The sequence below is a fragment of the Pseudophryne corroboree genome, chromosome 7 (genome assembly GCF_028390025.1).
Source record: "Pseudophryne corroboree isolate aPseCor3 chromosome 7, aPseCor3.hap2, whole genome shotgun sequence".
NCBI lineage: Eukaryota > Metazoa > Chordata > Amphibia > Anura > Myobatrachidae > Pseudophryne > Pseudophryne corroboree.
The window spans coordinates 154,472,645-154,498,889 of record NC_086450.1 but is presented as its reverse complement, the minus strand read 5'-3'; the positions used below and the strand labels follow the sequence as shown (position 1 = coordinate 154,498,889).

The following is a 26,245-nucleotide window of genomic DNA, read 5'->3' as shown; positions in this document are numbered from 1 at the left end:
GTGTCAGTCATTGCAATGTAGCAGGCCTAGTCCTACAGTACTTTCAGGTGGTATGTTCATAAATCCAGACTTGACTGCACAATACCATATTGATATACTGTAGGCCCAGATTTATCAAGCCTTGGAGAGTGATACATTGCACGGTGATAAAGTACCAGGCAATCAGCTCATACCTGCCATGTTACAGGCTGTGTTTGAAAAATGACAGATAGGAGCTGATTAGTTGGTTCTTTATCACCGTGCAATTTAGAACTCTCCAAGCTTGATAAATCTGGGCCATAATGTTAACAGCATTTACATTGCTATTTGCTTATGGTCCCAGTTGATGTATTGCTGTTTGCCATGTATTTTTATATTACACTAGCTGGAGTACCCAGCGTTACCCGGGATTTTAAGAATGTTTGTTTACAAAAATTAATTTTAAATTTTAAACACACAGTATATATAACATAGTATAAAAAAGCATGTAAAATGTTATATACATCAATAAAATGAAAACCCAATTTAAAAATAGCACAGCACATTATGTATCTCCTGATATACTCTGTGCTGCCGGGGGACCGTGCTACCTCCACTATTTAACTCTCAGTGTGTGGGTTCATGCTACCTCCATTCCCCTCCTCACATCATGTCACTGCCCCTGTCACATGCAGCCCTGTCATCACTGACATATCATGAATGTCCTGATATAGTCTGTGCTGCTGGCCCACCCCTAGGGGTGCTAGTGGTGTGTTACCCCTACAGTGTTTGTTCCCAGAGTGTAAGTAATATGTGTAGCAAGTTTGGTGTAAATTGCTCCTGCCATTCAGGAGTTATGCTGTCTGCTGAAAAACTCTGTGCTTCCTCAACCTTAGGGGTGTCTAACCCCCACAATGTTTGTTCCCAGCTTGTAAGTCATATGTGTACCAAGTTTGGTGTAAATTGGTGTAGGCATTCTGAAGTTATGTTGTCTCCTGAAATACTCTGTGCTGCTGTCCCACCCCTAGGGGTGTCTAACCCCCACATAGTTTGTTCCCAGATTGTAAGTCAGATGTGTAGCAAGTTTGGTGTGAATTGCTCCAGGCCTTCTAAAGTTATGCTGTCTGGTAACATACTCTGTGCTGTTGTCCCACCCCTAGGGGTGCTAGGGATGTCTGACCCCCACAGTGTTTGTTTTCCGAGTGTAAATCATATGTGTACCAAGTTTGTTGTAAATTGGTCTAGCCATTTGGGATTTATGCTGTCTCCTGAAATACTCTGTGCCACTGTCCCACTCCTAGGGGTGCTAGGGGTGTCTAACCCCCACAGAGTTTGTTCCCAGATTGTTAAGTCAGATGTGTACCAAGTTTGGTGTAAATTGCTTCAAGCCTTCCACAGTTTTGCTGTCTCCTAAAATACTCTGTGCTGAGGTGCTAGGGGTGTCTGACCCCTACAGTGTTTGTTTCCCGAGTGTAAGTCATATGTGTACAAAGTTTGTTGTAAATTGGTCTAGCCATTTGGGAGTTATGCTGTCTCCTGAAATACTCTGTGCTGCTGTCCCACCCGTAGGGGTGCTAGTGGTGTCTAACCCCACAGAATTTGTTCCAAGATTTTAAGTCAGATGTGTACTAAGTTTGGTGTAAATTGCTCCAGGCCTTCCACAGTTTAGCTGTCTCCTGAAATACTATGTGCTGCTGTCCCACCCCTAGGGGTGCTAGGGGTGTCTAACCTCCACAGAGTTTGTTCCAAGATTTTAAGTCAGATGTTTACCAAGTTTGGGGTAAATTGTTCCAGGCCTTCCACAGTTTTGCTGGCTGCTGACATACTCTGTGCTGCTGTCCCACCCCTAGGGGTGCTCGGGGTGTCTGACCCTCATAGTGTTTGTTTCTAGAGTGTAAGTCATATGTGTACCAAGTTTGTTGTAAATTGCTGCAGACATTCCAGAGTTATGCTGTCTGCTGAAATACTCAGTGCTGCTGCCTCACCCCTAAGGGTGCTAGGGGTGTCTTCCTCCCACAGCGTTTGTTGCCAGATTGTAAGGCATATGTGTACCAACTTTTGAGTACATTGCTCCAGCAATTTCGGAATTATGCTGTCTCCTGTATACCCTGTGCTGCTGTCTGCCCTTATAGTGGTGCTAGGGATTTCAAAATGTTTTGGTTGCCTCCGCTATGTTTTAATACGCTTCTATGTGAAATTTCACGATCTTCACTTGTAAACTGTGGATTTGTATAGAAAGACAGAAGGACAGATTGACAGATTCTCATTTTTATATATTAGATATAACTGCACTCTCCATACCTGCTGCTGCTCCTGATTGTGGGTTCTCCCCTGAAGCAGATAGGTGCTTTCTTTATTCTTTATACCTACAGTATATTATATGATTATTTTGAGTGTATTTTACACTTCTACTTGCTGTATTTTTTTTATTAGTATTTAAGCCATACCTAAAAGCGAATGCTTAGTTTGCTGTCAAAACACAAGTATATGTGACATTTTATAGATTTTACAAAAGTGAGTTCAACGTCAGCATGAGTTTCACTGTCTGTAGCCGATGAATACACTGTCTTATTTATTGAGATATTACTGGTATGTATGTATGTATATAACACATTATGAGAACCCCACTTACCTGAATATTCCTTACAAAGTGATTATACACATTCTAAGTCATTATATTGAAGAAGAAATTATATGTACCATACTGTAGATGTTGACGTTGGTGGAGAGTCTTGGATGTCTGAGAAATCCTCCTATTGGGCCGATGCAGAGGTGAATATATGCCTGTTTATGGAGCGAATGTTGTGTGTTTTTGCTCTGCAATTGCTCCAGATTAGGGCATTCACAAATATGGAAAATGCAGAATCGAATGCATTTCAGTCACATCTCCGCTAAAGGGAAGTAACTGGTCTGTAATGTAATGCTATCATGTACAGTAGGTAGCGTTCATTCAAGGGTGTGCAAAGTTAGGGCTGCCATCAGAAATTGTTGGGTCTAGAACTGACAAAAAGACATCCCCCCAAAAAAAGATTATTTTTGCACCGCTCCATCCCTGTGTGATGTCGTACATTGTGAAGTTACATATAGGTGGAGTGTTGCAGACCTACAGGATGGTTTACAGAGAGCTGATACGCAGGGAAGGCTTGTTAAGAAGAAGTCGTCGTCCCTGCACATCAGCCCACTGTTGTTTCACAGCCTGGTGCAGCTGTCCTGGTATTGGCGGTAGATCTAGGGGTGGGCCCCCCACTCTGTAAGAGCCCAGGACACCAGTCCCCCTTCCCCTTCCCGATAGCTGCCCTGTGTAGAGTTGTGCATCAGTATAAATACATTTGTTTTAAGGCAGGTCTTTTGTGCCAAGTATAGGACTGATGGTGCACATAGGGGCTGTCTGCTAGCAAAAGTGCCTACGAGGTGTTATATTGGCAGAAATGCACACTTAGATCTGTGCATGCAACGCTGGAGCAATTACACTCATCTTACATTCAACTCTGCATTAGCTCCATCGTGTTGCTGGTGATACAATAATTCCCTATTTGACTCATACAGAAGTATAAATAGTAAGATGTCTGACTATCAAAGATTAGAGATCAGTTTTAATACAGAATAAATTGTAAGAAAAATTCTGGTTCAGTCACATTGATGTAATAGTGAATATAAAAAATATATATAAAGTTCTAAGCGACATTTGTCACCCAGTGGCCAATATCATTACACCTGCTGGTCCAATAAATAATAAAGAGGATTCACACTGACTCTGAGTAATTATAATTCCCACATATGAGTCTAAATCTGAAGTAGATATTGATTTGTCCTCGCATTAGGGAATGCACAAAATATAACTTGCAAGTTTACACATCCAATAAAACAGAACATACATAGTGTTAAACAATTTTGCAGCTCCTACACATAAATACTAAAGACTGTTCTTTGATGAATTAAGCATCTTGCAACAGGATCCGTTGTTTACTTATGGCTTTGCATGAATTAAATATTACAGAGAGATTACAGACTTTCAAATTGGAATTCTTAACCAAACCCCGCAATCCCTCAGATGTGTTTCCTGGAGACGAGTCTTTTCCCAGACACACAGAGCATAGAGTAATGTCCTGCGTGTTTCAGAAGGACCACATTTTGCTTTCATACCTGTCAATTGACTTAACATCCACCCAGGATACAGACCATGTAATTTATGTATCCTGGGTATTACTGTCCATACAAAGGAGTGACAAAGCATTGTTTGTGTTTAAAACACAGAGAATACGCTGTGAAATTGATACAATTATCGGTTTCCTACAGACTTTACAGTTAAATACTATGTGACGGTTATGGACAATAAGGAAGGCTAAATAACATGGGCAATAATGACTGTACTTGATCTTTTTATTATACAGTATGTATTGTAAAGTAAGATAGTTACCTTGTTTAAGTTAAAGTCCAAATGCCCCAATATTAACTTTACCCAGTGATCACCTAATTCATATTAAGGACAGGAAAAAAAGCTCCTTTACTGCTTTGTTCAATTTTAGAAAGGGTTAACTCTGGGGAAATCACAGATATTATTGGCCTATGGGGGTCATTCTGACCTGATCGCTCACTGCCGTTCATTGCAGTGCAGCAATCAGGCCAGAACTGTGCATGTGCAAATGAGACAGCTGACGGCTGTTGTTGCCTAGCGATTGCCTCTGCCTGAGTGACAGGCAGAGGCAGTTGCTGGACAGGATGGGGGCGGCACAGCGGCGTTTGGCTGCCATTTTGTGGATGCGGTCCGCCTATGCAGGTGTGGCTGGACCATGCAGGGGGCGGGCCGCAGCGGCTCCGTGATGTCACACGCAGCCGCTGCGACCCGGGTAGCGACGAGTAACTCCAGGCCAGCCGCAGCAGCAGTCTGTACTCTTACAGTACAAAAGCATCACCGCTGTGCAATGCTTTTGTACTTGTGCGTGTGGAGGGGAGGGTCGGGCTGACATGCGGGGCGGACTAGCCCTGTGCTGGGCATCCCCCCGCATGTCAGTGGAAGTGATCGTAGCTGTACTAAATTTATCACAGCTACGATCAGGTCGGAATGAGCAGGGGCATAGCCAGAACTTTGTGGGCCCCATAGCAACATTTTGAAGGGGCCCCTGTCCCCTAGATTCTAGAGAGACACCTCTACACAGCAGTTATTAATATTATGCCCCATGATTGTGCCCTAGTTAATTTTCTGTATCATAGTAGTATCTTATTTCGCCTTTACACATTATGTAACACAGTACCCCCAATTCACATTATGACATACAGTGTACCCAGTTCATATTATGTAACATGATAATGCCATCCATTTTATTTTATACCACATTACAATGAGCAGGTCCAGGGGCATCACCATATACTGTATATTGTAGACAAGGCAAAAGTATGTAAGGGCACATATGTACTGTAACACCCAATGGTGAAAGATGCATAGAACACATGTCACTGTGACAGGGAAGATGGGCCCTATTCAGCTCTGGAGCCCATAGCAGCTGCACTCCCTGCACCTATAGTAGCTAGTAAACTCAAATACAGAAAGTTTTAAGACTTTTCTTGGAAGAATAAACACCATCTGGCCCCTGTTAATGAATAGGCCCCTACATGTCCCTCTTTTATACGTATCATAATAATCAGGATGCAGTTACCAGGTCAATAGTCATAATATCAACATCATAATGTCGACTGTTATGATGCAGACATTGTTACATATCCACTTGTGACTGGAGGGGTGTATCTGGGTTGTAGCAGGGCAGTCTCACATAAGTAACGTTCAGTGTTGGTCAACACAACTACGGGCTATGCAGAGTTATGCAAGAGTCTTTATGATGAGTAGTAACCAGACATATGGATACAGGGTGTTTTGAACTCCAAAGATGGATGCAACTCTACATATAGGTGAATATACATGTCTTTTATTGTGCACATAATGTGGGATCATCTAAGGCAGGGGTGTGGAACCTTTTTTTCTACCAAGGGCCATTTGGATATTTATAAAATCCTTCAGGGGCCATACAAAAATTATCAACTTAAAAATTAGCCTGCCCCCAGTAGATATGCCCCCATTAGATATGACCCCTAGTAGCGCCGCTTACACACTCACACATTAAAAGAAAGAAAAAACACAATACTCACCAGCCACGCTCCTGCTTCCGGACCCTTGCCCTCTGCCTGGCTGCCCGCTCCTCAGAACTATGGGAGAGACGTCATGACATCTCTCCCATAGCACCGCACAGGCACACACGCACACTGCCAGAGCAGGAAGCCGGAGCTCAGGAGTGAGCTCCTGCCTCCGGCTGCTGCTGAGGGGAAAAAGCCGGGCACCCGCTAGTAACAAAGTCTCAGTGCGCGCTCGGCATCTCTTTTGGTTAGGTGAGCCTGGGAGGGTCGGATCAAGTGGTTTTGCGGGCCTTATACAGCCCGCGGGCCTGAGGTTCCCCACCCCTGATCTAAGGCCTAGTCTCATTCATACCTGTGTCAGGCACAATATGAGGCCCAATACTTGTATTACATAAGGCCACATAGATTGTTCACTAATACTGCTATATTTACCTTTCTTGACCAGAAGGATTAATTGAAGTCTTTCCCCCAACTCCCCAGGGATAGACCCATGTCATATGAAAGACCGCAACCAGGGGCATAGCTGGAACTTTGTGAGCCCCATAGCAACATTTTGAAGGGGCCCCTGTCCCAATGCTTCTAGCTAGGCACCCCTCTGCAGCAGTTGTTCACTGTTTGCCCGATAATAATGCCCTAGTGTATTTACTGAACTATAGTAGTGCCTTAATTAATGTTATCCCCCATAGTACTGGCCTTGAATATTGTATAGACCATAGTATATCACATTATAGTACTGCCAATACACATTGTGCAATACAGTACCACTAATTCACATTACTATATATAGTGTCATCAGTTCATATTATGCCACACTATAGTGCCACCACTTCATGTTGTGCCACATAACAGTGCCCCAGTTCATATTACTGTATGTAACATTATAATGCCATCCAGTTCATTTTATACTACAGCACTGTACAATGAGTAGGTCCAGGGGTATAACTAGATATATTGTAGGCCGAAAGGCAAACGTTTGTAAGGGCCACTATGTATTTATTATTTATTTATTTATTTATTAACAGTTTCTTATATAGCGCAGCATATTCCGTTGCGCTTTACAATTAGAACAACAGTAATAGAACAAAACTGGGTAAAAACAGACAGACAGAGGTAGGAAGGCCCTGCTCGCAAGCTTACAATCTATAGGAAAATGTATATAACACATGTAACTTTGACAGTGCAGGTGGGCCCCTCTCAGCTGTGGGCACCATAGCAGCTGCACTGCCTGCACCTATGGTAGCTACGCCCTTGGGAATGATCCCCTATAAAGGAGTGTTTACTGCTGTCCCTATAGATCTCTTTGCAGATGATGGAATCAGGCAATTTATCAAGCTGTGAAGTATAAAGCTTTTTTGCTGCTAGGTAACGGCATCCTGAGATGGAATTGTTTTATAGACGACAAAGTTGCTCGATCCTTGCTGGATTTAAAACTTGGCCCATATGTGTGTACATGAACCATGCATGAGCATTTAATATTATCCTTCAAAGGAAACCACTAAGCAGGGAGATACCACTGGAATTCATGGAGAAGGTATGAATTGATGAATACCATTGGTATGCCAGTAATCTCGGCATAGTGTAGCGGGGGCAGGGCCACGATGACGTAATCTCGCAGCCACATCCCCCGTTCCACCCCAAAGAAGATAATAGTTTTCCCCATCATGCCGTCAGGTGCATCCAAATTGCTTTTTAGTATATGTTGATTAAGTATAGTAAAGTAGATGTACTATCCCTAGAATTCCATTGATTTTTAAACAGTTGAGCACGGCTCCTAACAGTGGGTTCTACGTGCTAAGGGCCTAATTCAGCATGGATAGCTAATTAGAGAATTTGCAAATGGAGAAATTATTGAATGACTGCACATGTGTAGCGTTCGCATTGCGCACGCGTGTGGGGTTATAGTAACAGAAAATGTGTACGGATCATAAATGCAATGCAGCCACTCTTTGACTGACAGGAAGCTGGCGTTTCTGGGCGGAAACCTGCCGTTTTCTGGGTGTGTCAGAAAAAAACACAAGTGTGCCCAGGCTTTTTTGGGGAGGGTCTCTGACATCAGCCTAGACCACTACCAGCCCATCTCAGTCGCAGTGGCAGCCTCAGACCTACTCACATTTGCTCAGACAGCAAAGACACTTCGATGTTCCAGGATTTACGTATGCATCTGCGAGTGGATAGTGATCTGCGATGCATTTGCAAATGTGCATGGGGCGTTTTTTCTTTCTGTCAGGGCGGCGCCTTTCTACTCACAGACAACTGCAGTTTCTTGAATTAGGTTCTAAACCTTGGTGAGATATACAGTGGATGGAGATAAAGTACCAGCCAATCAGTTCCTAGCTGCCATGTTACATGCTGTGCTTGAAAAATGAGAGTTAGGTGCTGGTTGGTTGGTACTTTATCTCTGTCTATTTTATCTCTTTCTAAGGCTTAGAACATAGGCCCCAGTAACTGTAAACATTATTAATGAAAAACATAATTTTTTCCAGAATAAAATTACATGAAGATAATACCATTTCTTTTTCCTTTGATTGGTCAAGAGGGTAACAATAGCATGTATTGGTAAAATTGAATGGTATAAAGGAAAAAACAAATGCAAGACAAAGTATGGCATGGGTATATATAACAGTGTATAACGAGAATATTAATAGAAGCCCAAAGTAAGAATATCTATGACCACATTTTTAGGGGAAAAGGGAATAGAATGGTAAAGCAAGCAGAGTCTGATACATTTCACCCCTTATTACATTGCACTACAACGAAATAATAAATACAACTGTTAACTCCTCAATCCCAGACTCACTCGGACAGGTCTAGTAAAGAACAGATCTTACATGGAGCTCAGAAGTTGAATGTCAACATACACACATTGATCTAGAAAACATGTTTCCTTTTTTCAACGTGTTATAGCAAAGCAGCCACAATTCATTAAAGTCAGAAGCATATAATCCATTCCGTGTCTTCTGTTTGTGATCAAAGATGTCTGTAATTCGAAACTCAAGGTGTTTGAAATAATTATGTATAAAACATTACAAGCATTAGAGAATATATAAAAACAAATCTTCATATATGGAATTATTCTGTTTCTACTGTAGAAATTTACTATAAATTAATGCTACCTCTCTGAGCCACATGTTGTTTCTAAGCTACTGTAAATGGGACATTTACATCAAGTAAAGCAGGGAGAAACAGCCGATGTTGCACACCTGTGAGCTGTTTTGTAGTTGGAGTTTACTGCAGTTGATTTGTGCCATGTAAAAACTTGATGTGTTTGTACTATGATTGTGCACAATATGCACACATTATTTGAGTTCAGTATATATTACGCCCGCACTTGAAGAGGAGAGCCAGGATCATTCATGTACACAGTAGCGGATCTTGCCACGGGCAAGCAGGACTTTTGCCCGGGGCGCCGCCTTCCGGAGGGTGCCGCATCATGGCAAGATCCGCTACTGCTGTGCCCCTGCTGCCCGATGTGCCCCGCTGCCCGCTGTTTCCCGCTGTGAAGGGAATTAGATGCGTAGCATCTAGTTTCCCTTTGTGGAGAGGACCTTTACTGTGCGGTGCGTGATGACGTCATTGCACACCGCATAGCATTTCAGCGGCGCTACTCTCCTGTAATGGGGGTGTAACTGACCACGCCCCCTGTATGAAGCCACACCCCTATTTCCCGCCCGGGGCACAAAAAGGGCTAGAACCGACCCTGCATGTAAAGTATAAGTTTGTGTGGACATGAAAGTCAACCACGCCCCTTAGAGATGCATAAGAGTTTTACTTTCACTTTCCTTCACTGTCTATGGCCCTCATTCTCAGTTGATCGCTCGCTAGCTACTTTTTGCAGCCGTGCAAACGCATAGTCGCCGCCCACGAGGGAGTGTATTTTCGCTTTGCAAGTGTGCGATTGTATGTGCTGCCGAGCGGTATGAAAAAGTTTTTTGCAGTTTCTGAATAGGTCTGAACTTACTCAGCCTATGCGATCACTTCAGCCTGTCCGGTCCCAGAATTGACGTCAGACACCCGCCCTGCAAACGCCTGGATTTTCCCTGCCACTCCCATAAAATGGTCAGTTGACACCCATAAACGCCCTCTTCCTGTCAATCTCCTTGCGATCGGTTGTGCGAATGGATTATTCGCTAGAAGCATTGCACAGCAATGATGCGGTTTGTACCCGTAAGACGCACGTGCGCATTGCGGTGCATACGCATGCGCAGTTTTGCCTTTTTCTAACTGATTGCTGCGCTGCGAAAATTGCAGCGAGCGATCAACTCAGAATTACCCCCTATGTCAAAGCTGCAATTATACATTTTCCTCTAAATCAGGCCCTAAGAATTCAGACATACAGTAGGCAGGTTGGTCAAGGCCAAAGGAGTAAATTCTCACATTTTCTGACCTACTGCAATACAAATTTACAAAAGTACAATTGTGGATTTAAGAGCCTAGCATTTAAAGGAGAATGTGATACAATTTAAAATGTACTTTTCAGTTGTGTTTAATATATTTAACTAAAATTCAAAGTATCACTTACAGTATGCATACCACCAAACATTTTAATGCATGAAAACGGGACTGTGCTGGGAAAATCGGAATAGTTGGGAGGTATCAGTATATGTGCTGTACTTTTCTTTTCATTCATGTTCCAACAAACAGTAGTGATATCGATGAATCTGCCCCAAGCAGGGATGTCTTAACAGCATTGTAGGCTGTGGGCAAAGCAATACACTGGGCCCCTCCCCACCCATTCATGGGAATAAATAAATAAAATCATAACTTACCTCTCTAGAGTCCCAAGCCATCTCTCCACATGCTTCCCTAGAGTGAAGGACTGTCAGCACTCTGACTGGTGTACAGTTCCAGCCTGTCTTGCTGCAGGCTGGGAGGCAGGTAGAGAATGCTGCATGGTCCCTCCAATTGTGTATAAATCACAATCAGAGCACCAGGCAGCATTCTCTACCTGCCTCCCAGGAAACTCCAGAAGCACCGACCTGAGAGGCAGATGTCCGCTGGCCCAGCCAGCACTCCCTCGATGGCCCATAGAATTGTGGGGCCCTGGGAAGCTGCACAGTATGTTTATACTTTAAGATGGTCCCAACCCTAATGCCCAGAAAAAAAGACAATACAGACACTAATGCTTGTACTGACTTCACATGTCAATTCTCAGCTGGCCTGTCCGGGTATTGCACAGGGTGTACACAGCACCAGGAACTGACTGTTTTTCACAAACCCAACAGGTCAGATCCCAAATCAGGAGTGGTACACCACATTAGTCAGTCCCAGTGAACTGATGTTGTATAGTAGCTGCATGTAAAAAAAAACCCAATGACTGTTCATTTTTAAACAATAATTGTATTGTGCGCATACAAGAAATTGGATGTTCTCTGTATCATTTTAGCTGTTAGAAAACAAAAATTGGGGATAATTCCTCTTATCTTTTCAGTTGTACCTGCTTAAATCAATGTCTAAACACTGGAAAACAGCACGAAGAAATGAGATATGAGCCTAAAAGTTCTTACATCCAACTTGTTGTATGTAGTCTAATGATGAAAAAGATCTAGTCCTCATATCCGGGGAGTACTATGATAGAGAGAATATGATGCAGCACAGGTAAATCATATCCAGGGAGTACTATGATAAAGAGAATATGATGCAGCACAGGTAAATCATATCCGGGGAGTACTATGATAGAGAGAATATGATGCAGCACAGGTAAATCATATCCGGGGAGGACTATGATAGAGAGAATATAATGCAGCACAGGTAAATCATATCCAAGGAGTACTATGATAGAGAGAATATGATGCAGCATAGGTAAATCATATCCAGGGAGTACTATGATAGAGAGAATATGATGCAGCACAGGTAAATCATATCCGGGGAGTACTATGATAGAGAGAATATGATGCAGCACAGCTAAATAATATCCGGGGAGTACTATGATAGAGAGAATATGATGCAGCACAGGTAAATCATATCCAAGGAGTACTATGATAGAGAGAATATGATGCAGCATAGGTAAATCATATCCAGGGAGTACTATGATAGAGAGAATATGATGCAGCACAGGTAAATCATATCCGGGGAGTACTATGATAGAGAGAATATGATGCAGCACAGGTAAATCATATCCGGGGAGTACTATGATAGAGAGAATATGATGCAGCACAGGTAAATCATATCCGGGTAGTACTATGATAGAGAGAATATGATGCAGCATAGGTAAATCAAATCCGGGGAGTACTATGATAGAGAGAATATGATGCAGCACAGGTAAATCATATCTGGGGAGTACTATGATAGAGAGAATATGATGCAGCACAGGTAAATCATATCCGGGGAGTACTATGATAGAGAGAATATGATGCAGCACAGTTAAATCATACCCAAGGAGTACTATGATAGAGAGAATATGATGAAGCACAGGTAAGTCATATCCAGGGAGTACTATGATAGAGAGAATATGATGCTGCACAGGTAAATCATATCCAAGGAGTACTATGATAGAGAGAATATGATGCAGCACAGGTAAATCATATCCGGGGAGTACTATGATAGAGAGAATATGATGCAGCACAGGTAAATCATATCCGGGGAGTACTATGATAGAGAGAATATGATGCAGCACAGGTAAATCATATCCGGGGAGTACTATGATAGAGAGAATATGATGCAGCACAGGTAAATCATATCCGGGGAGTACTATGATAGAGAGAATATGATGCAGCACAGGTAAATCATATCCGGGGAGTACTATGATAGAGAGAATATGATGCAGCACAGGTAAATCATGTCCGCAGAGTACTATGATAGAGAGAATGTGATGCAGCATAGGTAATTCATATCCGGGGAGTACTATGATAGAGAGAATGTGATGCAGCACAGGTAAATCATATCCGGGGAGTACTATGATAGAGAGAATATGATGCAGCATAGGTAAATCATATCCGGGGAGTACTATGATAGAGAGAATGTGATGCAGCATAGGTAAATCATATCCGGGAAGTACTATGATAGAGAGAATATGATGCAGCATAGGTAAATCATTTCCGGGGAGTACTATGATAGAGAGAATATGATGCAGCATAGGTAAATCATATCCGGGGAGTACTATAATAGAGAGAATATGATGCAGCACAGGTAAATCATATCCGGGTAGTACTATGATAGAGAGAATATGATGCAGCACAGGTAAATCATATCCGGGGAGTACTATGATAGAGAGAATATGATGCAGCACAGGTAAATCATATTCGGGGAGTACTATGATAGAGAGAATATGATGCAGCACAGGTAAATCATATCCGGGGAGTACTATGATAGAGAGAATATGATGCAGCACAGGTAAATCATATCCGGGGAGTACTATGATAGAGAGAATATGATGCAGCACAGGTAAATCATATCCGGGGAGTACTATGATAGAGAGAATATGATGCAGCACAGGTAAATCATATCCGGGGAGTACTATGATAGAGAGAATATGATGTAGCATAGGTAAATCATATCCGGGGAGTACTATGATAGAGAGAATATGATGCAGCACAGGTAAATCTGGACTTCGAATAAATATCTGCTCAAATTTAGCAGAAAAAGGAAAAACTCGACAGATAATAGGGATAAAAAATATAATTTAGTAAAGTAAAATGTACTTTATTTGACAATATGTTTTAAATAATGTACTGTTATTTATGTCCTTTCAGCTCCCAATCCTTGTGCAACCGGTAACGGGAGAGGCCCCTGCTCCCATCTGTGTTTGATCAATTTCAACAGAACAGCTGCTTGTGCCTGTCCTCATCTAATGAAGTTATTCTCCAATAAAAGGACGTGTCGCGGTAAGTCATTTATGTAAAGAATGAAAGCTTAATGTTTTATTGTGTTTCCGTTAAATACCCCAGGAAATCTTATCACCCACACATCCATGTAAGTGAAGCATAGCCTACTCTACACCCCTACAATTTTTCTTTATTTTTTCTTTGCTGGCTCTAACTACAGAATACTGTTTTTATTTAAATATTAATATAGGAAATTATGTACTGGTGCAAATGAATTGAAAATGCATTTAATATATATATATATATATATATATATATATATATTTTATCAGTAACACACTTATTTTGCAAATAAAGGATCATGTAAAAAAAAACTGAATTGGACCCATTTTCTTAGGATGCTATCTGTAAATAGTATAACTTAAAACATTTTCTTCCAAGCTTGTGTCTGAAAATGAATTTCTTAAGTATTCAATAACTTGATGAAATAGTAGTATAAATATCTTGTCCTTAATATAGATTTTAATTGGGTTGTACACCTTTAGACAAGTTAATAAGTAGTGCTTCTTTTTTTATTTTTTGCCGGATACACACTAGATGATAGTTTGAATGGTATGCCAGATTTTGATGGATTGGAACTACACATCCTTCAAATCGTCCAGTGTGTACGCACTAAGGCCCTCATTCCGAGTTGATCGCTCTCTAGCTGCTTTTAGCAGCAGTGCAAACGCTAGGCCGCCGCCCTCTGGGAGTTTATCTTAGCTTAGCAGAAGTGCAACCGAAAGGATCGCAGCATTGCTACAAAAAAAGATTGTGCAGTTTCAGAGTAGCTCGAGACTTACTCCTAGCTTGCGATCACTTCAGACTGTTTAGTTCCTGTTTTGACGTCACAAACACGCCCTGCGTTCGGCCAGCCACTCCCCTGTTTCCCCAGCCACTCCTGCGTTTTTATCGGGCACGCCTGCATTTTTCAGCACACTCCCGGAAAACGGTCAGTTACCTCCCAGAAACGCCCCATTCCTGTCAATCACTCACCGATCAGAGTGCGACTGAAAAGCGTCGCTGGACCTTGTGTGAAACTGCATTGGCTTTTGTGAAAGTACGTCACGCGTGTGCACTACGCGCCATACGCATGCACAGAAGTGCAGATTTTTAGCCTGATCACTGCGCTGTGAACAACGGCAGCTAGCGATCAACTCGGAATGACCCCCTATGTCTCTAGCAATGCGCACTCCCGTGTGTTATCAGCGATATCCTCCATCGGACCTGCATGCCGGCAACGGCAAGTGTATATGTTCCCCCGCCAAGTCCCATCGCCGCCGATATCACTGGGTACACACATTGTCTAGTGTGTATGGAGCTTAAAAGAAAAGGTTTAAACCTCTGGCTAATCCCGGTCTAATGGACACAGACATGAGTCATTCGTACCTAATGTGGGGAGCAATTTAAAAGCTCCAGTGGATGCCTATTACCTTTGGGTGCCCACAAAACAATTGAATCACCCCCAAGTTGTCTGCTAACAATTGCGGTCCCCACTAAATCGTGCATGGGCACAGGTTTGGCCAGCTAAAAGGGGATGTACAAAAATTCAACCCATTCAAGCCTGGACTCCTGTTATTAAATGCAGGTCTCCTTTAAACAGATCTACATCACAACTGACACAGCATATGTTCTCTGTTAGACAGCCAGATCTTCCTGCTCATTTTCCCATTTATACATTTCAGAGTTGACAGGTGAATACTGTAGGCTGCATCAGAACAGGAGACGCACCCATTCTGAGCTCAGAATGCACTTTGCTAGGTGACCGGAAACTAGTGAAGTGCTTCAGTGTCAGTGGTTCCTAGTGAATTGACTGGCTGCATTCTCATGAATATTTATTTTACGTATAAAATAAAAAGACTGGAGCACATTGGGGCAGATGGCATAAGGAAGTGATAAACCAGTGATATGTGCAAGGTGATAAACACACCAGCCAATCCGCTCCAATATGTAAATTAACAGTTAGGATCTGATTGGCTGGTGCCTTTATCACCTTGCACATATCACTGGTTTATCACTTCCTTATGCCTTCTCCAGGTTAATACATCTGCCCCTATGTTCCATATTGTATTGTAACCAGCTGTTACAGAGGGATGTAGGCAGTTGGGATTACAGCAGTCAGCATACCGAAGCGAGGATCCTGGCCGCCAGAATGCCGGCAGGGGGCCCATGACTATTCCTACTCATTGGTGTCCACAACACCCATAGAGTGGGAATAGAACCTTTGGCAAGCGCAGCGAGCCATCCGAGCCCGCAAGGGGCTTTATTGTGCTCGCCCCCCTGGCGGCATTCTGGCGGCCGGGATCTCAGCATCGGTATGCTTACCGCCGGGATCCTGACCGCTGGTCACCCATTCCCAAATGGTCACAGACAGACATTATCACAGTCTAGGCTAATGCTACTGTTAAATGTGCTACGTTAGACTTCACAATTACGGTAATAAACCAAGTGTAGTATGGTTTGCCGGCGGTCGGGGTCCCGGCGACCAGCATACCGATGCCGGAATCCCGACCGCCGGCATACCGACAGCTGAGCGAGCACAAATGAGCCATGCTGCCGGCACGGTGGCGCGCTACACGCGCCATGCTACCTATTCTCCATCCAGGGGGGTCGTGGACCCCCAAGAGGGAGAAAAGATGTCGGTATGCCGGCAGTCGGGGATTCCGGTGCCGCTATAGTGGTTGCCGGGAGCCCGGTCGCCGGCAACCTTAAGACCACCCTAATAAACCTACTGTATGATTGCTCTGTAATTTCTTCAGAATTTTCTTTTCTCAGCTATCACTGTAATCAAACAAACAAAAATGTTTTAGTTACAGAAATATAAAACACTTTAATAAATGTTTAATTTTGAATATGAAATTGTGTTTTATTTAATTTGAGGAGAGGATTCTTGGGGTTTTAAGTAGCATTGAACTAATAGCAGGAAAAGTAACCTAACAACCATTGACATATTTACACATTCATTAGTCAAACTTTCATAGAATGAATCAAAGCCCATATCTTTTTCATGATACACACATCATACTTACAGAAAAAAGAAGACAGGGTGCTCCTAAAGCATAGAGACTAGATCTATTCAGTAAGTTGAATTGCTGCTACACCTAATATGGGGAGGATGGGCCCCAGGGTATTAAATACTGTAGAAGAAAAAGGACAAATTCAAGGAGAGCAAGGGGCCTAATGCAGTTGCGGTTGCTCTTGCTGCTGCTGCTGCTGCTATCCTTTGTCGTATTAAATTGTGATTATATCCTAAAGTGGGCAGAAGCTAACCTGAGCATAGGGACGCTCACTGCTATAGCATCATTTCCATCCAATAGCGTATAATTGTTGATACGTCAGGTACAATCGCTGCAAATCGGGTCCTGCCGCAGAGTCTGAGTGCCTCTGTAGACACGCAGGCTGAGCTGCTCTCCTGGGATCCTGAGGGCTCTTCAGTAGCAAGTAAGATTGCAACTGCCAATTTATGCACACCAGAAAACGCCCTCTGACCATCTATGAGCCCCCGCATTTACCCAACCACTCCCCATTACCAATCCTAAACGCTGTCTTCCTGTCACTCACTTTGTGACTAATTCCTCGATGCGACCGCAATCACATTTCACTCACTGCATGTGTGCACTGCGGCTCAGACGCATGCGCAGCAAGATAACTTCGACTGATTTGCATACAATAGCTGCTTTGCAGCCGCATCTGAATTAGGCCCATAGTTAATGTAAAGTTTTACTCATCAGGACGGCGCCCCACCTGAACTCACCCACCCTGACAACGACTGGCACCTTGTCCACCGCAACCCGAGAACCCCTAGGGAGCTGCGTTCCTCCACGCAAACGGCGAAGAGATGAAGATCGCAGCTTGGTTCAGGACTTTCACTGGAACAATTTCGGGGGGTCCTTCCTTAGCTTAAAATAATTATTGCCGACTCGGGGGATCTCCATGCCGTGCGGCACACTCTCCCAGCTGGGAGGTGGTCAGGGCATCGAGATCGTACTTGGCTTAACGAATGTTCACCAGACCAGTACGGGTCGGAGATACCTGTTCCTGGTTAACTTCCATCTATTTTCAGTGGTTGTTTTTCTTAGTTGTGTGATCAAACTGTTCAGATATATTATTGATTGTGATGTTATATTCCCTGTTGGGGTTGGGGCTGGCACTGACCCCCCAGTTCGCCCCTGCACCGCCCGAGTATTCTTGGTCTCCGACGCGAATAGCGCGTCCGAGCTCCCAGGAGGCGGTAGAGTTGCCATTTATTCAGTTTATTTTTTCAGCTGATATCTGCATATGTTAGGTCTATCGACCTACCTTCTTTATGTTCTCTTTGTTTCTGTTTCTTTTTCCTCCTCTCCCCCCCCCTCCCCCTACTGTGTATCTCTCTGCTGTGCGAGATGTCGTGTCTTCTGGGTCGGACTAAGCATTCCATATATGTTTCCAGTCGATGGCGGTAGACACTAAACTGACACATATAAAACTGGTTTCCCTTAATGTGAAGGGCCTCAATGTCCCGGAGAAACGCTCGAGGCTGCTTAGGGACCTCTTTGCATTCAGAGCTGATGGGGCGTTTTTACAGGAAACCCACTTCAAAGTGGGAGTGGCCCCAGGTCTCAAAGACCGTAACTACCCACATTCTTTCTACAACAACAATAGCAAGGGTAAATCTTTAGGAGTAGCTATTTTGCTATCTAAACGTTTGCCTTTCCGAGATATAACGTCCGAATCCTTGGGGGAGGGCAGGATACTCCTAGTGAAATGTACACTGTTTGATCAGCCGTATACATTTATTAACCTATACGTTCCCAACCAATCACAACCCAGTTTCTTGGCGAAGGCTCTTAATCGCGTAGCTCCCTTAATAGCAGGTATTCCAGTTATTGGAGGCGATCTTAATTGGACCCTCCAACCAGAGGTGGACATCTCTGGGGCGCCGGCAAGGCCCTCCCTAGCATCGCACCGTGGGGTGCGGCGGTCTCTCCACGACCACCAGCTGATCGACACCTGGCGGCTTCAACACCCCGGGGACAGGGACTATACGTTCTACTCCAGACCCCATGACGTTTACTCCAGACTAGACTATTTCCTCCTACCTCACAGATTCCTACATTTAGTTAGGGAAACAGCTATTGGACTAATCACTTGGTCGGACCACGCTCCTGTCCACCTGTCCCTGGAGACATCCCATCCATACTCCAAGCAATGTACCCGGCGGTTGAATGAACAACTTCTAATGGATACGAGGTTCCAACCCCAGCTGCTTGAGACTTTAGAGAACTATTTTCTAGATAATGAGACGCCAGATGTCTCCCGGGTCTCGGTGTGGGAGGCCCACAAGTGTGTTCTACGAGGAAAGCTCATACAGCTAGGCTCCATGCTGAAAAAAGAGAGACTCGGGGAAAAGACTACCTTACTCCAGCGACTTAAGGACTTAGAGACATCACACAAAACGAACCCCTCCCCATCGGTACTGACCGCCCTGACTGAGACGAGATCTGCTCTCAACAAATTGTTGTTCGCAGACATTAAGAGGGACTACAGGCTCTGTAGAAACCGCTTTTACCAATGGGGCAACAGACCGGGGAAACTATTGGCTAGGGCGCTCCGCGCGCAGAGGGCCACGCTATTTATACAGTCGGTACAGGATGCAGCGGGGACCCGCCGCACCCTTACAAAGGACATTGCCGAAACCTTCCACGCTTACTACTCCAAATTATATAATCTTCGGACACTAGGAACCCCGACATCCCTGTCGACAACTCTAGACCTGGTGGAGGGATACCTTAGCGACGCAGGACTCCCTAAAATATCAGCGGATGAGAGTGCCTGGCTAGACTCCCCTTTTTCCCTCCCGGAATTGGAACAAGCCCTTAAGGAAGCTCCTTCCGGAAAGAGCCCAGGCCCAGATGGCTATACAGTTTCTTATTACAAGCTCTTTAAGAGCGCTCTCCTGCCCAAAATGCTACTGGCATTCAATGAGATCTCTGACGACCGGGGTTTCTCCCCTCAATCATTAGAGGCATTCATTACGGTTATACCAAAGGATGGGAAAGACCCGGCTCAATGCGCTAGCTACCGACCCATATCCCTCCTCAACACAGACGTCAAGCTGTTTGCTAAACTTATAGCAAACAGATTGAAGCTGCTACTCCCCAATATTGTGCATTCGGATCAGGTGGGTTTCATACCCGGAAGAGAGGCGCGCGATAACACCACCAGAATCATTGATTTGATACACTTGGCCTCGAGCAAACGTGAACCGATGGTGGTGCTTTCTACCGATGCCGAGAAGGCTTTTGACAGAGTAGATTGGATGTTCATGGAGGGGGTCCTGCGTCACCTGGGGTTGGGACCGATCAGTTTAGGGCGCATTTTAGCACTTTATAACTCCCCCTCTGCAAGGATTAAAATTAATGGAGACTTGTCCCGCCCGGTTCCGATAAGGAATGGCACTAGACAAGGATGTCCCCTCTCGCCACTAATTTTTGTCCTCTGTATGGAGGCCTTGGCGGGAGCCATTAGATTAAATCCGAACATCTCGGGACTCACGGCTGGGGGTAGAGAATTCAAACTCGCACTGTTCGCAGATGACTTGTTAGCTATCCTGTCCAACCCGGTAGTGTCTGTCCCCAACCTGATGACAGAGCTTGATAGGTACGGTGCCATGTCAAACTTCAAGATTAACCTCTCCAAGTCAGTGGCAGTGAATGTGTCACTGGCCTCCCAAGCTCTTGATAACCTTAAACAATCCTTCCCCTTCCACTGGCATCCCTCTAGCTTCAAATACTTGGGGGTCACACTCCATAAAGACTTATCACGCCTTTTTGACGAAAATTTCAAAAAACTACTGACCTCACTCCGTTCTGAGTTCCGGGACTGGGGCAACAAAAGACTGTCCTGGTTGGGGAGGCTTAGTGTCATCAAGATGAATGTTCTGCCGAGGGTCCTTTATCTCCTCCAGGCGCTCCCGATATCCATTCCCAAAGCATGGTTCAGAGACTTACATAATTCGGTGAGGGACTTCGTCTGGGGGGATAAACGACCTCGTTTCCGGCACGACATCCTTTTTCGCCCTAAACACAAGGGGGGTCTTCAGCTACCGCACTTTACTCTGTACTATGAGGCCATTATTCTCCATCGAATTATGGAATGGTCGCGCCCACATGACATAAAACAGTGGGTTCATATCGAGGGAACGGTGATGCCTGCCCCCATTGCATACTACCCCTGGCGCTCAAAGCTGCCACGTGTGGATCACCCTACTATTGGCCCTACACTTACACGCTGGGGCAGACTTAGGGTACTACCACACATATCTTCTAAATACTCCCCTATGACCCCACTGTTCAACAATCCAGATTTCCCACCGGCTGCCTCAGGCCTGGGATTCGACTCATGGAAAAGGGCGGGGGTGACACGTGTCGGCGGACTGGTGGAGCGTGGAGAGATGGTCCCTTTCCCCTCACTACAATCCAAGTGGAACCTATCGCCTTCAGAGATCTGGAAATATCTTTAATTAAAACATTTTGCCATGGGGAGCGCTATGCGCCCGAGCCTGAGTAGATCATTAACAGCTTTTGAGAGCCTTTGCCTGGAGCCTTCTCGCCCACCACACTTCCTCTCAAGGTGCTATAGGATACTGATTGAGAATAAATTCCCAGATCTACCCAAATATGCCAGAGACTGGGGCCATGACGTGCAGATAGACTTGTCGGAGGAGGATTGGGAAAGGAGCTTTCAGGCCACCTTTGCCAGCTCCTCTAGTTATTCGGTCCTTGAGACGCATTTTAAAGTCCTGTCTCGCTGGTATAGGTGTCCCCAAACATTAGCTAAAATGTTTCCCAATGTAACAGATGCGTGTTGGAGATGCAACAATCATCCGGGCTCCCCGATGCATATTTGGTGGAGCTGCCCCAAGCTTCGTCCCTTTTGGGACAAGGTTATAGCAATTTCAAAATTGTTAGTGGATCCAGGGGTTTCTTCGGAGCCTACTTTCTGGCTTCTCAACTGTACTTCATGGCCCCTGTCAACATATAAAAAATCTCTATTAAAATTTCTCAATAGCGCAGCCAAAGCGGTCATTCCGGTTCACTGGCGATCGACTACTCCTCCTACCGTGAGGGAGTGGATCGCCAGAGTAGAATGGTATATGACTATGGAGGAATTGCGGGTGACACCGGAGACGAACCAAGGATTCACGACTACTTGGTCCCCTTGGCTCGAATTTAAGGCCTCACAAGCTTACTCGACATTGCTGTAGCGACCTAGACCATTTACTTTGATCCCCTACCCGGGCCCCCCCGCTGTCCTCTTGGAAACAACTGAAGCTAGAAACGTACACCTCAGACTTCCGACAAGACTAGACACGGAAGATTCGCTGTGTCCTCCCCTCCCCCCCTCTTCTCAGACTCTCTAACCCCTCCCTTTTTCTTTTTTCCTTTTTCTCTTCTTCCTTTCCACTCTGTACTCTTCTGAAACGTCTTCTGGAACTGTTTTAAAAATTGGAAATGCTTTATTGAGGCAGCTAGCATCTAGAATGGCCTGAAGCGTCTTTGAATTTTAGATAAGGCCCTAGCCGGGGAGTCCCCCAACAGCAGGCCATGTTAAGTTCATAAACAGTCATTGTTTGTATCAATTGGATATGATGACATTTGAATTGTATTTGCTGTCTTCTATTACTCGCTGTAATATGTTCTTACCTTACATCAATAAACATTTATTGAAAAAAAAAAAAAAAAAGTTTTACTCATCAGATACATACAAAATCCAAGCATTAACACTGAGGGAGCAAAAATGCAATACCTCTAATGACAATACATAAAAACAGTTGTACTAATGCGTATATAAATCACTGGCAAGTTAATCCTTCCTGCAACACACTTAAAAAGGCTACATGTAGCAAATGTGATTTATGAATGTTCACTATGTCTCAACCTGTTAGTTCCAAAACAATCAACAGAGTGCTGAAAGTCTAGATCTGCATACATCTATCACGGGGTATAGGAGCTCCAAAATGACCCCGTATAAGCTGATGCAGTGTGCAGTATATTCATTTGACAGCCTATGCCAGCTAGGCGTAATCACAATCAGCAGAGTCTTGAATTGATGGTTGTCTCTAGTAACAGCTGGAGTGTCTGGCAGAGTCTCTTCGGACTCCCAAGAGGGCAGGTTACCCTCCCACATCCTGCTAACTTTATAGTGAAATTGGCAGGACACTGGCGTGATTACTTTTTTTTCTCAGTTAACTGCCCGGGAGGTCATGCTATAATGACACTATTTGCCCCTCCTGCTAGTGGCGTTGACTATATATATATATATATATATATATATACCTTCCTGAAGGGGAGATAAAAAAAAATAAGCATGCATACAATATGTACAAATGCTAAAATTTTACCGTTCCTTGGACATACTATTAGGTTCAGAATTAAAAAGCCATTTCATGGCACATTTCATATTTTAACCAGGTTTCTGTCAGCTTTATTATCCATTCATGACTCACGGGCACTTATCCCAGTTGTCATGCCTGTTTCTTACGATGTGGCCAAGTCAACGCTTCTGCTATCCTAGATAACGGCACAAATAAGGTTTTATGGTCACTATTAAATTTAGGTTTCAGTGATGGACAGGGTCCGTGTTGTTTGTAGACTTCATGAAATTGAAAGTTCACAACATGTATTTTGTTTTGCACAAATCAGTATTTTTAAAACCAACATGTGTTTTATTTCCTTGCTGCTCCCACTCTAGAATCTCTCATTCTTTCATTTAGAATTGTTTGTTTGAATTCAGTCAATGTTTGACAAATAGATATGCATAGCTTGTAGCAGTTTTTCTATGGTCCAATTTACAGTAAAGAAGGGCACATATAACCTAATAGAAGAAATCATTATGCTAGATGGACCAATATTCACATGAATGCAGTCTATCAAATTACTATAAACCCGTAATTTAATAGTGAGCTCATGTAACTTGTTCCTGTAAATCCATGTGTTGTAAAATGATGAATTTTGGTTGCGGCCAGAGAATGGCAGTCTACACTGTATATATCGGAATTATGCCGCTTAACGACAGATGGGTAAAAATTGAGTGTACATTTTTGCTTTCCAGAAATGAAGAAGTTTCTCATCTATGCCAGGAGGTCAGAGATACGGGGAGTAGACATAGACAATCCATATTTCAACTTCATTACGGCTTTCACCGTGCCAAACATTGATGACGTTACAGTGGTGGATTTTGATGCTGCTGAAGAGAGGTTGTATTGGACTGATGTGAAGACCCAGACAATCAAACGTGCTTTCATAAATGGAACAGGCCTGGAGACAGTCATTTCTGGAGGTACATTTACAGGCATCTTTTTTATTATTTCTTAAAATACAGAAAACTAATCCAAAGGCTGGAAAATACTCAAGTCATTTTTAGTGGTGGGAAAAGGTCTACACAATGTAGGTCCTGTGCACTTCAACTAGTGGATGAGGGACATTAATGTACAGTACAAGTACGGGTGTGCAGTCGCAGCGTTCTCCTTCTAGATGCATAAGCTAAACAGATCATGAAATACATTAGCTGGCTATGAGATGTCAATTTATCGCCTACATACAATGGGTGCACATTTTCGTGTTGATGATTATAATTCTTTGCTCCGTATGCTACATCTAAGGTTGCACATATGCTTCAATGCCTGCATCTAAAAACGTAAGTGTGCCAATATATTTAGCTCACATACCTAAGGGGCATATTTACATTCAAATCAGGTCCACTATGGTTTGCTGTGCTGACTTCTTAAAACCATGGTACACTTTTATTTTGTAATAGAGTTTATTCCTTGTATTTTCTATTAAAGTTATAGATCTATTAAGGTCTTATAGTTGCTTTGGATATATTCACTGTAAAATTAAATTAATCTAAATAGTACAAAGATATCAAGGATTTTAACAAACATTCTTCAAATGAAGAAAAGTATTAGAACATGAGGACATGCACTGAAACTGGAGGCAGGTGTGTTCAGGGGAAATTTGAGGAAAAATTACTTCACAGAAAGAGTAGTGAACAAGTGGAATAGCCTGCCATCAGAGGTGGTAGAGGCTAAGACAGTAGAGCAATTTAAGCATGCTTTGGATAGACATAAGGATATCCTTACAAGGAAATAAGCATCAAATAAGGTTTGAGGTAAAAATAGGATAAAAAAAGGGGCAGAGTAGATGGGCCAAGTGGTTTTTATCTGCCGTCACATTCTATGTTTTTATGCACTGACCAATCGTTTTGCTCAATATCTTATTTACATGTCATTGTTCTTATAAGTTTATCTATACAACATAATTGTTTGCATGCTACTGCATATTGAAAATGCTAATACAGGTTGAGTATCCCTTATCCAAAATGCTTGGGACCAGAGGTATTTTGGATATCGGATTTTTCCGTATTTTGGAATAATTGCATACCATAATGAGATATCATGGTGATGGGACCTAAATCTAAGCACACAATGTATTTATGTTTCATACACACCTTGTACACACAGCCTGAAGGTAATTTTAGCCAATATTTTTTATAACTTTGTGCATTAAACAAAGTGTGTCTACATTCACACAATTTATTTATGTTACATATACACCTTATACACACAGCCTGAAGGACATTTAATACAATATTTTTAATAACTTTGTGTGTTAAACAAAGTTTGTGTACATTGAGCCATCAGAAAACAAAGGTTTCATTGTCTCACTCTCACTCAAAAAATTCCGTATTTCGGAATATTCCGTATTTCTGAATATTTGGATATGGGATACTCAACCTGTACATATATAATGAATATTTTAATGCTATGAAATGCCCAGTATGTAAAATTGATGGAATTCTGGTGTCTATTCAGACTTTAGAACACTAATAGAAATGGGGGGTTGATTGACAACTCTATCAGGTGAGGTGGATGATGTCAGTAATGAGGCAGGTGAGTTTTTCCACCCCACCCATCACCCCCTTCATTTCTATTAGTGTTATTTGAGAGCAGGACCCCTTTCTATTGGTGATATTGCAGCTCCACCCTTGTATGTTCATAATAAGAGAGCAGGTTTATCCTGTATAAGACTTGACACAATTGAAAATGGTCTTACCAGCAATTATTTTTTCATTACAAGTATAGAAACCCCATATTTACTAAGCGTCAGATTTAGAACCTGCTGTTAAGCTCTCAGCAAACCTACTGAAATTATAGAACTACTTCAATGGTGAGGTAATATTAAGCACTGCACATATCACTAGGATCACCAGGATCTGTGCATGCTTTACTGCATAAAAAAGTGTAAAAATTGCTAAATTTATAAAAAAGATGATGTGTGCCCCCGCCACCTTCAAAAATATAACCAGTCCCAGGCCAGTTA

General features: G+C 43.2%; 1 protein-coding gene across 1 annotated transcript in view; it reads left to right on the top strand.

Annotated features, from left to right (window-relative positions):
- Positions 1-26,245, top strand: part of LRP1B (LDL receptor related protein 1B) — a 1,835,733-nt gene that overhangs the window by 1,056,711 nt on the left and 752,777 nt on the right. Inside the window, exons 28-29 of the mRNA XM_063932605.1 lie at positions 13,773-13,904; positions 23,976-24,203. Of these exons, the coding sequence (XP_063788675.1) occupies positions 13,773-13,904; positions 23,976-24,203 (360 nt within the window). The remainder of the gene's footprint in view (positions 1-13,772; positions 13,905-23,975; positions 24,204-26,245) is intronic.